This window comes from Nanorana parkeri, unplaced genomic scaffold, assembly GCF_000935625.1.
Source record: "Nanorana parkeri isolate BGI_ZX_2015 unplaced genomic scaffold, ASM93562v1 scaffold382, whole genome shotgun sequence".
Classification (NCBI taxonomy): domain Eukaryota; kingdom Metazoa; phylum Chordata; class Amphibia; order Anura; family Dicroglossidae; genus Nanorana; species Nanorana parkeri.
The window spans coordinates 366,046-378,914 of record NW_017306650.1 but is presented as its reverse complement, the minus strand read 5'-3'; the positions used below and the strand labels follow the sequence as shown (position 1 = coordinate 378,914).

The 12,869-nt window shown below is 41.9% G+C and overlaps 1 protein-coding gene across 1 annotated transcript in view; it reads left to right on the top strand.

The window, feature by feature from the left end:
- The window catches only part of BCAR3 (breast cancer anti-estrogen resistance 3), a 92,214-nt gene that overhangs the window by 73,278 nt on the left and 6,067 nt on the right, over positions 1 to 12,869 (top strand). Inside the window, exons 4-8 of the mRNA XM_018559224.1 lie at positions 1,990 to 2,433; positions 3,422 to 3,527; positions 6,715 to 7,343; positions 10,735 to 10,850; positions 12,284 to 12,452. Of these exons, the coding sequence (XP_018414726.1) occupies positions 1,990 to 2,433; positions 3,422 to 3,527; positions 6,715 to 7,343; positions 10,735 to 10,850; positions 12,284 to 12,452 (1,464 nt within the window). The remainder of the gene's footprint in view (positions 1 to 1,989; positions 2,434 to 3,421; positions 3,528 to 6,714; positions 7,344 to 10,734; positions 10,851 to 12,283; positions 12,453 to 12,869) is intronic.

Genomic DNA, 12,869 nt, shown 5'->3' with positions numbered 1-12,869 from the left:
GAATAGAATTAAGAATCAGGCAGTGTGTACGGAAACATAAAAGGAGACGGTATATTGATCTTCTCTGATGTCTCTGTATTGTGTAAATACAATGTATCCATTTGATGTGAAACAGGCAAACACTTTATCCTCCTCCAGCTCTGGCCGCTGTAATCTGTCTGACCCAGCTGCAAGTGCCTCTGACCTCTGTGTTTAGCAATTTACTGTAATGGATGCAAGGTCATAAATAAGGGTCAAAAACCATTCCCATGACACACCCACCAACATTAAAATGTGACAGGCCATGAAACAGGCATTGGCCGCTGAAGCAAAGATCTCTAGTGATTTAAATGTGTCACTGAGTTCACCTAAAAGCATATTAAAACATACCGACCAGCTGTGCCTACTTTATATTAATAACAGTCAAGGCTTTCCACTTTTCATGTGGTGACATCCGCTAATAAAATCTGTTCTGAGGAGTCAGTAGAATTTGGCAAACCCAAGTAATCGGACCTAGGTTAGAGATGAACTCCATCAAAATGTTTTATTTTGTACAGAATAGGGAAGGGTTAAAACCTCTGCCAAACGCCTGTTGCTACCTGTGTCCCCATTGGTGCCAACAGAGGAAGTGAAGGGAAATGACAGATGGTACTACTTAGTATCCATGCAGATAAAAGATGGACTGCCTCTGATATCTGTATGTTCATGCAGTACATAGGGCTAAAACAAGCAGAGCATAATCCATTTGTTCTTGGCTCTGTAAGGTTTGGGGTGAGACTCCCAATGATGACAACTTATGAGGATACCAGATCTGCCCTAAGTTTATCTAATAAAGGCTCCCCTAACACTTGGCCATCATCTACCAGAGCTCTTAGCTCCTCTGACCCCTAATACCATCCCTTACCACGTAATCCCCCTCCAACACTAAACACTTAACATGTCCCTTAGCACATAACTCCCAACCCAAACAATGAGCCTAATCCTTATAGTGTATCCAAACCCAAGAACCAAAAGGTAATCTATTGCAGTTCACCAGTCCCTAGAGGTGCTGGCTGCATTTGTTTTCTTTATTATTACCTGGTGATCCTCAGGGTAACACATTTCCTGTCCTATTGTGACAACCCTCACTCTCTGCACCCTCACCCTAGCACAGAAAGTATGTTAGGACTATAGAATCTCGCCCCTTTTCTCCTTCTTTACACACAGTGGGTGTGTGATAACATTGTTTTCAGTGCAGCACGGGAAGTGATCAGCTCACTGGATTTCTGACCAGATCAGCAGATATTATTTTCCACGTATCAAACAGATAAAAGAAAACACTTTCAATGTTATATTTACATACCAAAAGGTAGCAAACAGGAGAGGTTCATTGTTAGGGTTTACATACATGTTAAAGTGAGCCCCAACACTTTACCTGCCCTTTATTACATATCCTCCCCACCAGACTCCTAAAAAGCAAGTGTAAGACTAACCTAATCCAACTGTTAATCTAAATGTAAACAGTAATGAGCCCTTTTTTTGCATACTCACCTCAGCTGGCATCTATAGTCTGTCTATGCCAAAAGCATGCAGGCGCCGAGATCCCAGTGCCAGAACACACTGAACTGAGAAAAGCAAATAATAAGCAAAAACGATTTCTACAGAATCAGCCAATGCCATTAGCAGTGACTTTTTATAACGTTTCCAACTCACTTGATCAAGGTACATCACCCAGGGTCCTCTTTTCCTGTCATTCTCACTCCAAATACTGTAAAAATATTGCCCAGTTACATCAAAATCATTTGTGACAACAGGATGGTGCACGTCTGGCTAAGTTTTCCTATATAGAGAATTCATAGATAAAGTGTTTCATTTTTCGATGTGCACAAGGACTTAGACTGAGGTTATACTTCCACCTTTGATTTTAGAATTTACCCAATAACTGCTCTCCTGACGGCCCCGAGTATGTAGAACATATTGGATGAGTCATTTTATTAATGGTTAATGTGTTTTGTCTTTTCTCTTCTGCAGGTATCTGAAAGCTTGGTGAGGAGAGATGGAGATTTTCTGATCAGGGATTCTTTGTCCAGTCCTGGAAACTTTGTGCTTACCTGCCAGTGGAAAAATATTTCACAGCATTTCAAGATAAATAAAGTTGTCATCAGGCTCAATGAAGCTTACAGTCGGATTCAGTACCAGTTTGAACATGAAAGCTTTGATAACGTCCCTGCGTTGGTTAGGTACTATGTGGGGAACCGCAAGCCTGTGTCCCAGCAAAGTGGAGCCATCATTTTCCAGCCTATTAACCGAACTGTTCCACTTAGATGTATACAGGAGAAATATGGAACATCTCCTGTTAGACGCTTGGAACTGGGAGCCCTGGATGGAAGAGCCGAAACTCCAAAGCGGCTGAGTTTAAACATTGGCCATGGACAGATCCTGCTGCAGGAACAAAACCTGATGCGGGCCAGTCTGCTTCGGTTAGTAGATGAGGGATGTCCTTTGATCCTTAGAAGAAAAGCTCAGGTTCTGGTCCACTGCTGCCATGCCTTATTCTTACCTACTAGATACTAATGATGCAACAAATAGAGGTTTTCATTTTTTCTATAAGAAAGTATGAAGTCTGCTTTGGTAATGAGCAGCCACCAGCTCAGAGATTGACTTATGACAAGAAATGGCTCGGGATTTTTTTTGGATCAGCTTTAGTAAGGAGCTGTACTGGGCTGGGAGAGGCTGGACAGATCAGAAGTAACGATGGGCTCGGGCGTGTTCGCGATCCATGTGCCGAGCCCACCAGGAAGCTGACAGCGCGCAGCGCCAATCACAAGCACAGAGACATTTCACAATCTCTGCAGCTGCGGACCGGGAAAATGTCTCAGTACCTGTGATTGGCGCTGTGCGATGTCAGCTTCCTGGCGGGCTCGGCATGTGGAGCTCCGAACACGCCCGAGACCAGCCTTAGTCAGAAGGTCTTGGGCTCTCAGAAAGGAAAACAGATCAAAACAACTGATTGGCTGGAGGTCCAAATAGAGGAATTCTTGTCACTTAGCCCAGGTTTCACCTGTTCTTCCTAACTGAAGGACCTCACAAAAGAAGTGACCAGAGTATTGTAAAGTAAAAACTCACAGTGCAGCCTCAGGTTCTTATAACACACATATTCTATTTACTGCTGCAACCTAAACATACAACATTCATAAAACCTTTTACAAAGTGGCCAGATCAACACCTGACAGCAGTAAATGTGCATTTCAGTTCTCTATCCATTGGATTTATCCTGTTTTATTATCTCAAAGTTTCACTTTTTTTTACACATTGTCCACCCTAAGCATTAAGCATGTCATTTGGTGTAATATTACCCAAATGTATTCTATATTTTATTTCAGTACACTATGATGTTTTCAGTTTCTGCATTATAAGTGTGCTTTTATTATTCAGTAATAATAATATATGAATATTTTATGTCATTAGAAATAAAGAGAAGAGTGGAAGCCACCCAGCTTGTCTGGATAACATGCGAGAAAAGAAACGGCCGTTACATTCTTATCAATCAGAAAGCTACCTGCCGCTCGGTATGTTCCCATCTCTCTGGCTACTTGTCAATCATTCTGCTTCATTATGTGTTAGCATAGAACCTTCATCGGTGAGGGTGGGTTTGTTCGGATATATCGGGTGATGTGTAACCTTAAAGATCAGGACAGAATTAGACATTGGATCTATCATGCCCATGTGAGTGCCAAACTACAACTTTTACAGGGATAGTAACAAAAGGGTGAAGAGTGGAGAAGGCAGGAGAAGTGAACAATCTAGGACAACATAGCTGAACTGGAAAAATTCTCCAGCTCACTTTTCAGTTCAGCTATGTTGTCCTAGATTGTTCACTTCTCCTGCCTTCTCCACTCTTGACCCTTTTGTGAATGGATTAGAATATATGGATTAAATATTGGGTAAAAAAGCTTTAGGATCTATACTGTATATTCAAGTACAACTTCATGCCCACATGCGTCAAGGCACACTCATGAACAAAAGCTACTAGAACCATTTAATTTGTGGACTGGTTCAGAGGTAGGTAGTCACTAACTGCCTGGATTATTACATCTAAAAAAGGAAAAACTAGAACCCAACTCTACAGACATCTGCCAGTTAGATGGTTTAGTCATACAGACTGCTTGCTGAGCCACTATAATGTAGCTGGTGGGACTGAGCTCAGCTTATTCTACCACAAACCTTAAGGCCTTGTTTACACCAAGCGCGCTCCAGGAGCAGAGCAGTTATAGACTGCATCAAAACTGCGTCCAATGTATTCCAATGGTATTTTGGGCTCTAGTTCACACCGCAGCGTTCAGTTCCAGAGCATGTAAAAAAAACTGCAGCAAGCCCTATTGTTCCTGCTCTGGAGGTTAAAAAAAATGCATGCAAACACCCTGGAAGCCCATTTTAAACAAAAAAAAATATATATTTTTTTTTAACCAAAAACGACCCGGAACGCAGCAAAACCGCGGCACAACCCTCTGCACTGCGCGTGCAGAAACTCATGCAGATCTGGTCTGCATTTGGTGTGAACAAGCCCTAAAAAGGTAAATTGTAGTGACTACTGTTTAAATCCAATTATCCCAAAATCTAGGAACCATTTTTTAAAAATGTACCGTATTTATAGTGGTTGGCTGCTGTCAGGTTCCCAGGTGCTGCCCCTAGATACGCCCACCAGATAGAGGGCGGGGGAGGCTGCACACGTCTCTATGACGTGGACTTCAGCCACACCCACGGCCCGAGGAACAGTGGGGGAAAGAAACTCAGTGATTGGCCGCACACGTCAGAGGAGGCGTGGAATCGGCCGCGTCATTGGTTACTGTGGCTGCATCGGGACGCAACTGACAGAGCCGGGACCATGTGACCCAACCATATCCTATTGGTGGAGCATACACGTCCCGATTGGTATAACAACAAGCAGTTTATAAGAAGCAATATTATAAGGGACATAAACGCAGGTTTAAGCAAGATGAGACATGATACACAGTGGTAGCAAAAAGTAAATAAAAATAACAATCATTCGTATACCACAGAGATCTAAACGAACAAGGGAGGGAAAAAAACAATAGGCTAACTGGTCGCGTCAGAGCTAGGGAAGCCTTAGGGTGTCAATTAAATCAATAGTGCCGGTGTCTATTTCTTTTCTGCATTACTTTGACGGTGGCCATCCGTCGACTACTGAGCACCCAGGATACTTTGTTGCACGTGCGGTCAGGAGTGCAATGGGTACATGGACTGTAATCTGGGTGTATAAGACGACCCCCTACTTTTCCACTTAAAACATAGGTTTTGGGCTTTACTCGTCATATAAGACTACCCCACTTCCAACGCAACACCATTTAAAAACATCATGGATGGATGTGCGGTAATACTGTATGTACGGTAGCTTCGGCTACATACAGTATACCGCGCTGAGCCAATCATGGCGAGCAATGTATTGTATTAATGAATACACAGCCTGCTTGGATTGGCAGAGGTTGTGTACATCTCTCGCACTGATTGGCTCAGCGTTGTATACTGTATGTAGCTGAAGCTACTGTACATACAGTATTAACGCACATCCAGCGGGCTGACAGATTAGGGATGTTCGTTTTGGGCCACCTTGGCCCAAACGAACTAAAGGTATACATTGTACACCCCGCGTATAAGACGACCCCCAATTTACGGGGGATATTTTTAAGTATAAAAAGTAGTCTTATACGCCAGCAAATACAGTAAATGCCCGGAGCAATCCAGCTTTGATTTGGTGTGTGCAGCTTTACCGCTCCACAGTGTTTTTTTGTATACATTTCCCTGATCTTCCATCCTCTGACATATACAGTTGCCCCCCTCCCCATAGTAGCAATATATACAGTCCTCTTTTCCCCAGCAGCTAGGTGAAATAGGTTTTTATTGGTAGTATAGTGCCTAGAGGTTAGCAATATTGGTAATCATTGTAATTACACAACTCAGACCAATCAGTTTAAAGATGAAAAAACTAGCCACACTGTGTACACTGTCTGAAAGCAGGACTGGGCTTACCCTGCACTCATGTGCCATGTGGCAAGGATGTCCTGTGATGCAGACGGAGCCAGGTCTGATTTCCTAGCATGGTGCAAAGTGTGGTGGGTTGTTCATCTTTAAGGAGGTCTGAATGGTGAAGCTTAAAGTGTATTTCCTCTTTTGCCATCATATTTGAGAAAACCCCTCTGTATGTTTGTTATGTGATCCCATTCACACAGCATAAAGAGAAATCATTTAAAAAAATGTTCTTACCCTTTCTTACATTTTAGATGTTTTGTTGCAGCAGAAAAAATGGGCGATTTCCAGGTTTTTCTCAGCACCTTCACAGTGATCTGTCCTAATACTTAGGACTTAGGACTGAAATTTGAGAATTGAGTTTTTTCTCATTCACTTAATTAACATACAGTGGAGAAGCCACCTCAGACCCCTCAAAGCCTCTCCTAACATTTCAAAGTAAGATAAGCAAGTTGAAATGTTAACCCTTAAAACCCTAAACCCAAGTTAAAAGCAGTTTAAAGCATTTTTTAAATATTGTGTAGCTTATGCTGTGGGAATGGGAACATGTAACAAATGTAAAATAGGTGTTATCCCAAATTGGCTGCAAAAGTGGAAAAATAGGATGTTCCAGTCCACATGGGCTTTTTCTGGTTGTCATGGAGACCTGGCAACATCCCTGATATAAGTTAGATATAAAATCAAGTAATAGTATATTGGTTTTTTTTGCAGGCTGCAGACAACCGTACTTGTCACCTGGAAATGAAGGGAAGTTGACACCCAGGCCAAATGTGTTCAGGACAGGAAGTGAACCCACTCTAAGCCCAACAGAAATCCGAAGGTTCAGCAATGAAGCTCATCCTACTGATGCTTTGAGGGGATCAGACAGTCAGCTGTGCTCTAAACCTCCTGCAAAGCCTAGCAAGGCGCTCTGTATGAAACAACCACCATCACCTTCAGTCTGGCAAAACTCTGAGGCAAATTACTGTGAACTTCATCCTAACCCTCCTGATGACTGTGGATGGTCACGGACACAATCCTCACACAATAGCTTTGTAGAAACTCCACAAACTGGGGAAGAGGATACATTCTCCTTCAATAATTCAGAGATAAGCTTCCTGGGCTTTGAGGACAGCGTGTCTCAGTGTTCAATAGAACTGAATGACAAGGGGGATGAAGTAGAGTTTATCAGGCCACTGTATGAGACTGAATCTTCTTTTAAACCCAATGAGTTTGAGTCCCTTCTGCTCCCTCCAGAAAATAAACCTCTGGAAACGGCTCTGCTTAGACGGGCCAAGGAACTTTTCACGAACAATGACCCAAGGACTATTGCCCAACACATTCTCAATATGGACTGCAAGGTAAATATGTACAATTTCTCATTTCCAAACCCAGGGGAAATGCTTAACAATCACTCTGCGAGTAAGCACCATACATTTCATGATCATTCATCTCAAATCTGTGACGGCAAGTGGATACATTGAGAGGAATTTATCAAAACTGGAGCAGCTGTGCATGGCAACCAATCAGCTTTTCTTTTTCATTTTCAAATCTTAACGGAACAAACTGAAGAGAGATGCTGATTGGTTCCCATGGGCAACTGCTCCAGGTTTGATAAATCCCTGGGCAACCAATCCCCTCATAACGTTTAGTGAGGCATTCATATACTAAGCAGTAATCCTGGAAGATCAGGTGGCCTTTGACTTAATCTGCCAATATCTGCTCTCTATAAGGTTTCTGGGTGAAATCCATCATTGAAAACTGGACAGTTAACAGCTGTGATCCTGGATGTGACCATAAGTAGACATTTTTTTTTTTATGTATGTATGTCATCTCATACAGCCGCCTCTTCATTCTTGATGTTTGGAACGGATACGCTGTAAACAAATATAGTGAAACTAGAGTCAGAGTCTATATTTATAAGGCGAATCCTGTTCACCCATCAATTGGGCTGACCAAAGTTAGGTGAATCCTCTTTAACAGTTGTCACTTAACCAAGTTTCCCATTGGAAGATTTGTCACCAGGACAAAAGGTAAGAGAGGAAATCACCCAATCTCCTGCCTTTTAAGTATATCTAAAGCCATACTGTTTCCCTACACTGGTGTTGTCTTCACTCAAGGATAGCTGGTTAATAAGCAGATTTATGTGAATGGTGTCCTCTAGCGGTTGTAATGTCTATAAAACAACTGTAAAGGTGCCAGAAGACACAAGATAATCACATGGTTTAACCAATTCTGGTCTGCATGAGCCATGGTGAAAAAAATGATCAGCTCAGATGGATTTTTTTTATTAATATGCAATTGTTTCCTCATGTTCAGGCCAGAGCCAGATATGCTGTACAAACAGACTGTAGTAGAGTAAATGGTGGTAGTTGTATCCGCCATCTCCCCTGCATCTTAATGTGAATGCAATGATTGATGGTTGCACACATTGTAAGATTTCCATTATGAAATTCAGTACAATAAATGTCCCTCCCCTCACACTAACCGATCTCTTTCTAGTCGAACTTCACCCAATGTTTAAATACAGTGGAAAGGGTTGGATACCCTACAACGTCTGGTCTTACTAAGAGAAGGTCAGAGGAACAGGAAGTGATGCATATTTCTCTGCAGAGGGGAAAGACGCAACAAACACACATAATGGTAGAGTGGGGAAAGTGTATCTGTGAGGTTTTTATTGTTGGCCATCATTTATATTCCCTTTAGTTCTTTTCCTGTTTTCATGGGATTATAGATCTATAGAAATCCCTCGTTTCTTCTATCCCCGAACCAGTGTAATGTTTATGGATTCTGAATTCCTGGGTTGCACCAGAATGAGATCTGATTTTTTTCTGCTATTATTGCTTCTTATTGTTTCCAATAATGTGTAATCAGTCTCTAGAGACCAGGCAGAAAAACTGGAAAACACACGTGATGGCTCCAAGTAGCATACTCAGCCTCTCGCATCCTTCGTCTTAAAGCAAAGCTGTCAACAATTTTAAACGTGCAGTAAAAGTCCTGCCAAAGAGCTGACAACACACGTTACCTGTCACCTTTGCTAGACCAGAAAACCCTACAGTATGTGCTGCTCTGAAAATAATGTCACTTTGTTATTAGGTGCCTGACTTTAGGACGAGGCCCCACGAAATTCCATTGGCTCATCTGTTGAAAGCACAACGCTTTCAACAGTTGAAAGCTCTTTGGGCATGTAATAGGCAAATGGCAGGATTGATCCCTGAAATTATTTATCTTATAAAGTGAAACTAGACATAAAGAGCCACACAAAGTGATAAAGTATTCTGGTTAACAGTGGTAACACCAAGCATGCTGTGACGTCAGGTCTTAGGCCGGACCATAGCTGACAGGCTCACTTTAAATTACAGTGGTTCTGTTGCTCCACCAATTAATTGAACTAACCAGCTCCTATTTCAAATAGAGGGTGGTGCCCCATAGGGATCATAGTGGCTTTGTGGGGGTTCAAGTGGATCTGTTACTGAAAGTCATACAAATCAGTAGGATACGTGTCAGCATTAATAATCATTATTTGAATTAATTGCCACGAGTGAAAAAAAACCTCTGCTCCCTCACCAAACTACTCTGACCTCAAGCCTAAGCAGCTTGCATCACATGGTCTTTGGCTGCCAGTAAACCTTGAAGGGGTTGTGCTTTATAAATGTGAATCTCCTCCATTCCTCTGTGCAGGAATAAGCAGAGACCTCAGTGGGACATCTCTGGCTCCATACTGTAAACTGCAGGCCATAATATGGAGTAATGTTTTAGAGTCCCGCAGATAGTGGTATCCACTCTCCACTATAAATGGGCTACGCTATACAGGTGAAACTCGAATAATTAGAATATCGTGCAAGAGTAATTGCAGTAAGTGCTGCAAAAGGGGCCCAAACCAAGTACTGAGTACATATGCATGCTTGTACTTTTCAGAGGTCCGATATTGTTCTATGTACAATCCTTGTTTTATTGATTGCATGTAATATTCTCATTTTCTGAGGTTGTGGATTTGGGGTTTTCATGAGCTGTGAGCCATAATCATCACAATTATGACAAATCACGGCTTGAATTATCTTGCTTTGCATGTAATGAGTCTATCTCATATATTAGTTTCCCCTTTTAAGTTGCATTAGTGAAATAAATGAACTTTGCACGATATTCTAATTATTCAAGTTTCACCTGTAAATGGTCAACTATGAGTTGTGAATCTGAGACAGCTTTCAGAAAAAACATTTTTTTCCAGACACTTTAGACAAATTTAAAGCTAAACTTGAACAGATATATAATAGCCTCTGCGCCAAAATTCAGTCTCTTCAATAAGGCTAAGAATTCCCCCCAACCGTTGTGACAGAGCTTGGGCCTGACGATTGGATGCTCAGGCTCTGTGCCCTGTATAGTGGGTGGAAGGTCATCTGCTCATATATACCCAATAGTACTGGCATATGGCATGGGGAAGACGTAATAATAGCAGAGGAAAAATTGGTATCTGATGGTAAAGGTAGGTTGGTGCATTTGTGGGAACTGATTACATTTTTCTCAGAGTTGTCCCTTCGGTGTTAAATGTTGTGATTGATATTTTTCACCCAAATTGTGCTTCTAAAATCACTAACATTTTAAATGAATTAGGACAATTTATTACGTGTATTAGAACTGTTGGATCCTGCTCTCCAGTCTTGTTTTCTACAATTAGAAGAGGAATCATTGAAACCTTTTCCAATAATACTGCACTTCCTGAACGTAAAATGTACAAACCTTTGTACTTTGCAGGTTGCTAGGATACTTGACATCGCACCAGAAGTGGAGGGGATCATGGGAGTGAGCTGTGGGCTAGAACTAATAACTCTGCCGTATGGACACCAACTGCGCCTAGACTTAATTGAAAGGTAAACATCCTCTTGGATATTTGTATATGCTGATAACTCGGAGCACCTGTAGCTGCTGACACTGCAGAGAATTGTATGTAGCTTTGGGATAGTAAAGATGGTTTTGTTTGCTTAAAGGGTTTTCGCCAGGCATGGTGAGGCCACTAAAAACTCAATTTGTCTTCAGTGAAAACGGGTTGTACTAGTGTGTTTTACGTTGGCCATTATGCTGCTATTTCTGCTTATAAGCCATATCAGGCCCTGTAAGCGGCGCTCCATGGGACAGGAAATAAGAGATATACCCCCAACTGCACTAATCCTTCCTGTCCCAAGTAGCAGCAGCCACTAAATGTAGGCTAGACTTTTACTTTATTGTAGCAAACAGTATAGTCTTATTGCAGAAGGTGGCTTTCAGCACCCCTATTCTTTCTGGGTTCCCTCCCTTTTGTAATATACTTTCCTGAAATGCTGCTGCAAGGAGATTTTTGGTGTGCAGCTTCCCTGGTGTTGCACAGCCTATTTAATATCTTCCCCTCCACATGCAAAGTCAAAATGTCATAGATTGCAATGGAAAACCTGTTTGCATCCCCTCTACCCATTGACAGACCATTGAAGTCAGTAGCATTAGGCTGTGCATTTGCTTCACAGAGCTGCAATTCTGGTAAGTGTGACTTCTTATAGATTGCTTGGGCAGGGGAGGTGAAAATATAAGTGCACTTAAAGTGCAAATGTCCTTTTAAATCAGATAGTATTTCCATGTCATCACAACAAAGCATATATCAATATTAGAATAATAGGCAGAACTATGCAAATCATTTCATTATGCCACAGCAGCCAACTGTACATTCAGAATTGCTGCTTTTTGGAACATATTGAGCCAAACCCACACAGTTCTAGATGCAAGGCTGGAGCCTAAGACATAAAGGAACAATTTGCATTCACAAGGTTACAGTGTTCTTCCTGACAATTTCTTCATCTTTCTTTCACCCCAGAAGGCCAGTACCCTCATTGTTCAGGTCTTGTCCAGGGTCAGATTCTACTTTCTACAATGAGATGCTTGCCCATAGAGGACAGTCTTGTGAAGCCTGATGCCCGTTTAATAGTCCTTATGTTCTTGGCCGCTATAACCTCTACTGTTACCTGTCAGTCTGCAACCAGCCAGTGTGAAAGGCCACCAGTCACAGATCAGATCCCTCTGCTACACCTGTTACCTGCCAGTGTTAAAAGCCATCACACTCAAGCAACTCAAATTGGCTTTCCAAGTTGGGTTTTTATTGATAAAGGTACAGATTTGTTTTTTAAGTATACAGTTGGTGTATCTCAAGGATCAGGCCATGTAGACATGAAATGTTGATACTTCCACTTTATGAATGTCTGTTTCTGAAAACCAACACAGCTCATACAAAGTGATCTTTACATAGGTGGATTTTCCCAACCTTATGTTCATTTTACAGGCATACCACCATGGCCATAGGAATTGCAGTGGACATTTTAGGTTGTACTGGCAGCTTAGAGGAAAGAGTTGCGACACTAAACAAGATCATCCAAATTGCGGTGGACCTGAAGGAATTAGGAGATTTCTTTGCATTTTCTTCCATCATGAAAGCACTTGAGATGCCTCCGGTAAGGATGACCAGTGTGACTTTCTATTAAACATGAATAACCTTTACGTGTTCATCAGACAATGCTTGAAGTGTAGCTCGCGGTATACTGAGCTTAGGGTAACGGGAGGACGCTAGTTTGTGTCCTCCCGTTACCCTAAGGAGAACAATGGAGAGAAACCCTGACCGCATAGTTCTCCTTTAAATCAATGGAACACTCCAGTCAAATGGAAATCCTATCACTATCAGTTATTTCTTTGTGCCATAGATTTTGTCAGTGCCGCACTACACCACCGACCTTGCTTACTGTCTCCTTGTTACCCATTTCCTGTACAGCCTTAGCAAGTCTGTTGGTCGGAGTTGCTCTTTCCTCTACAATGACCCAACAGACTTAACCTGTGAAGAGCTGTAGCCAGCACTTGCATCCCATTATGTAATA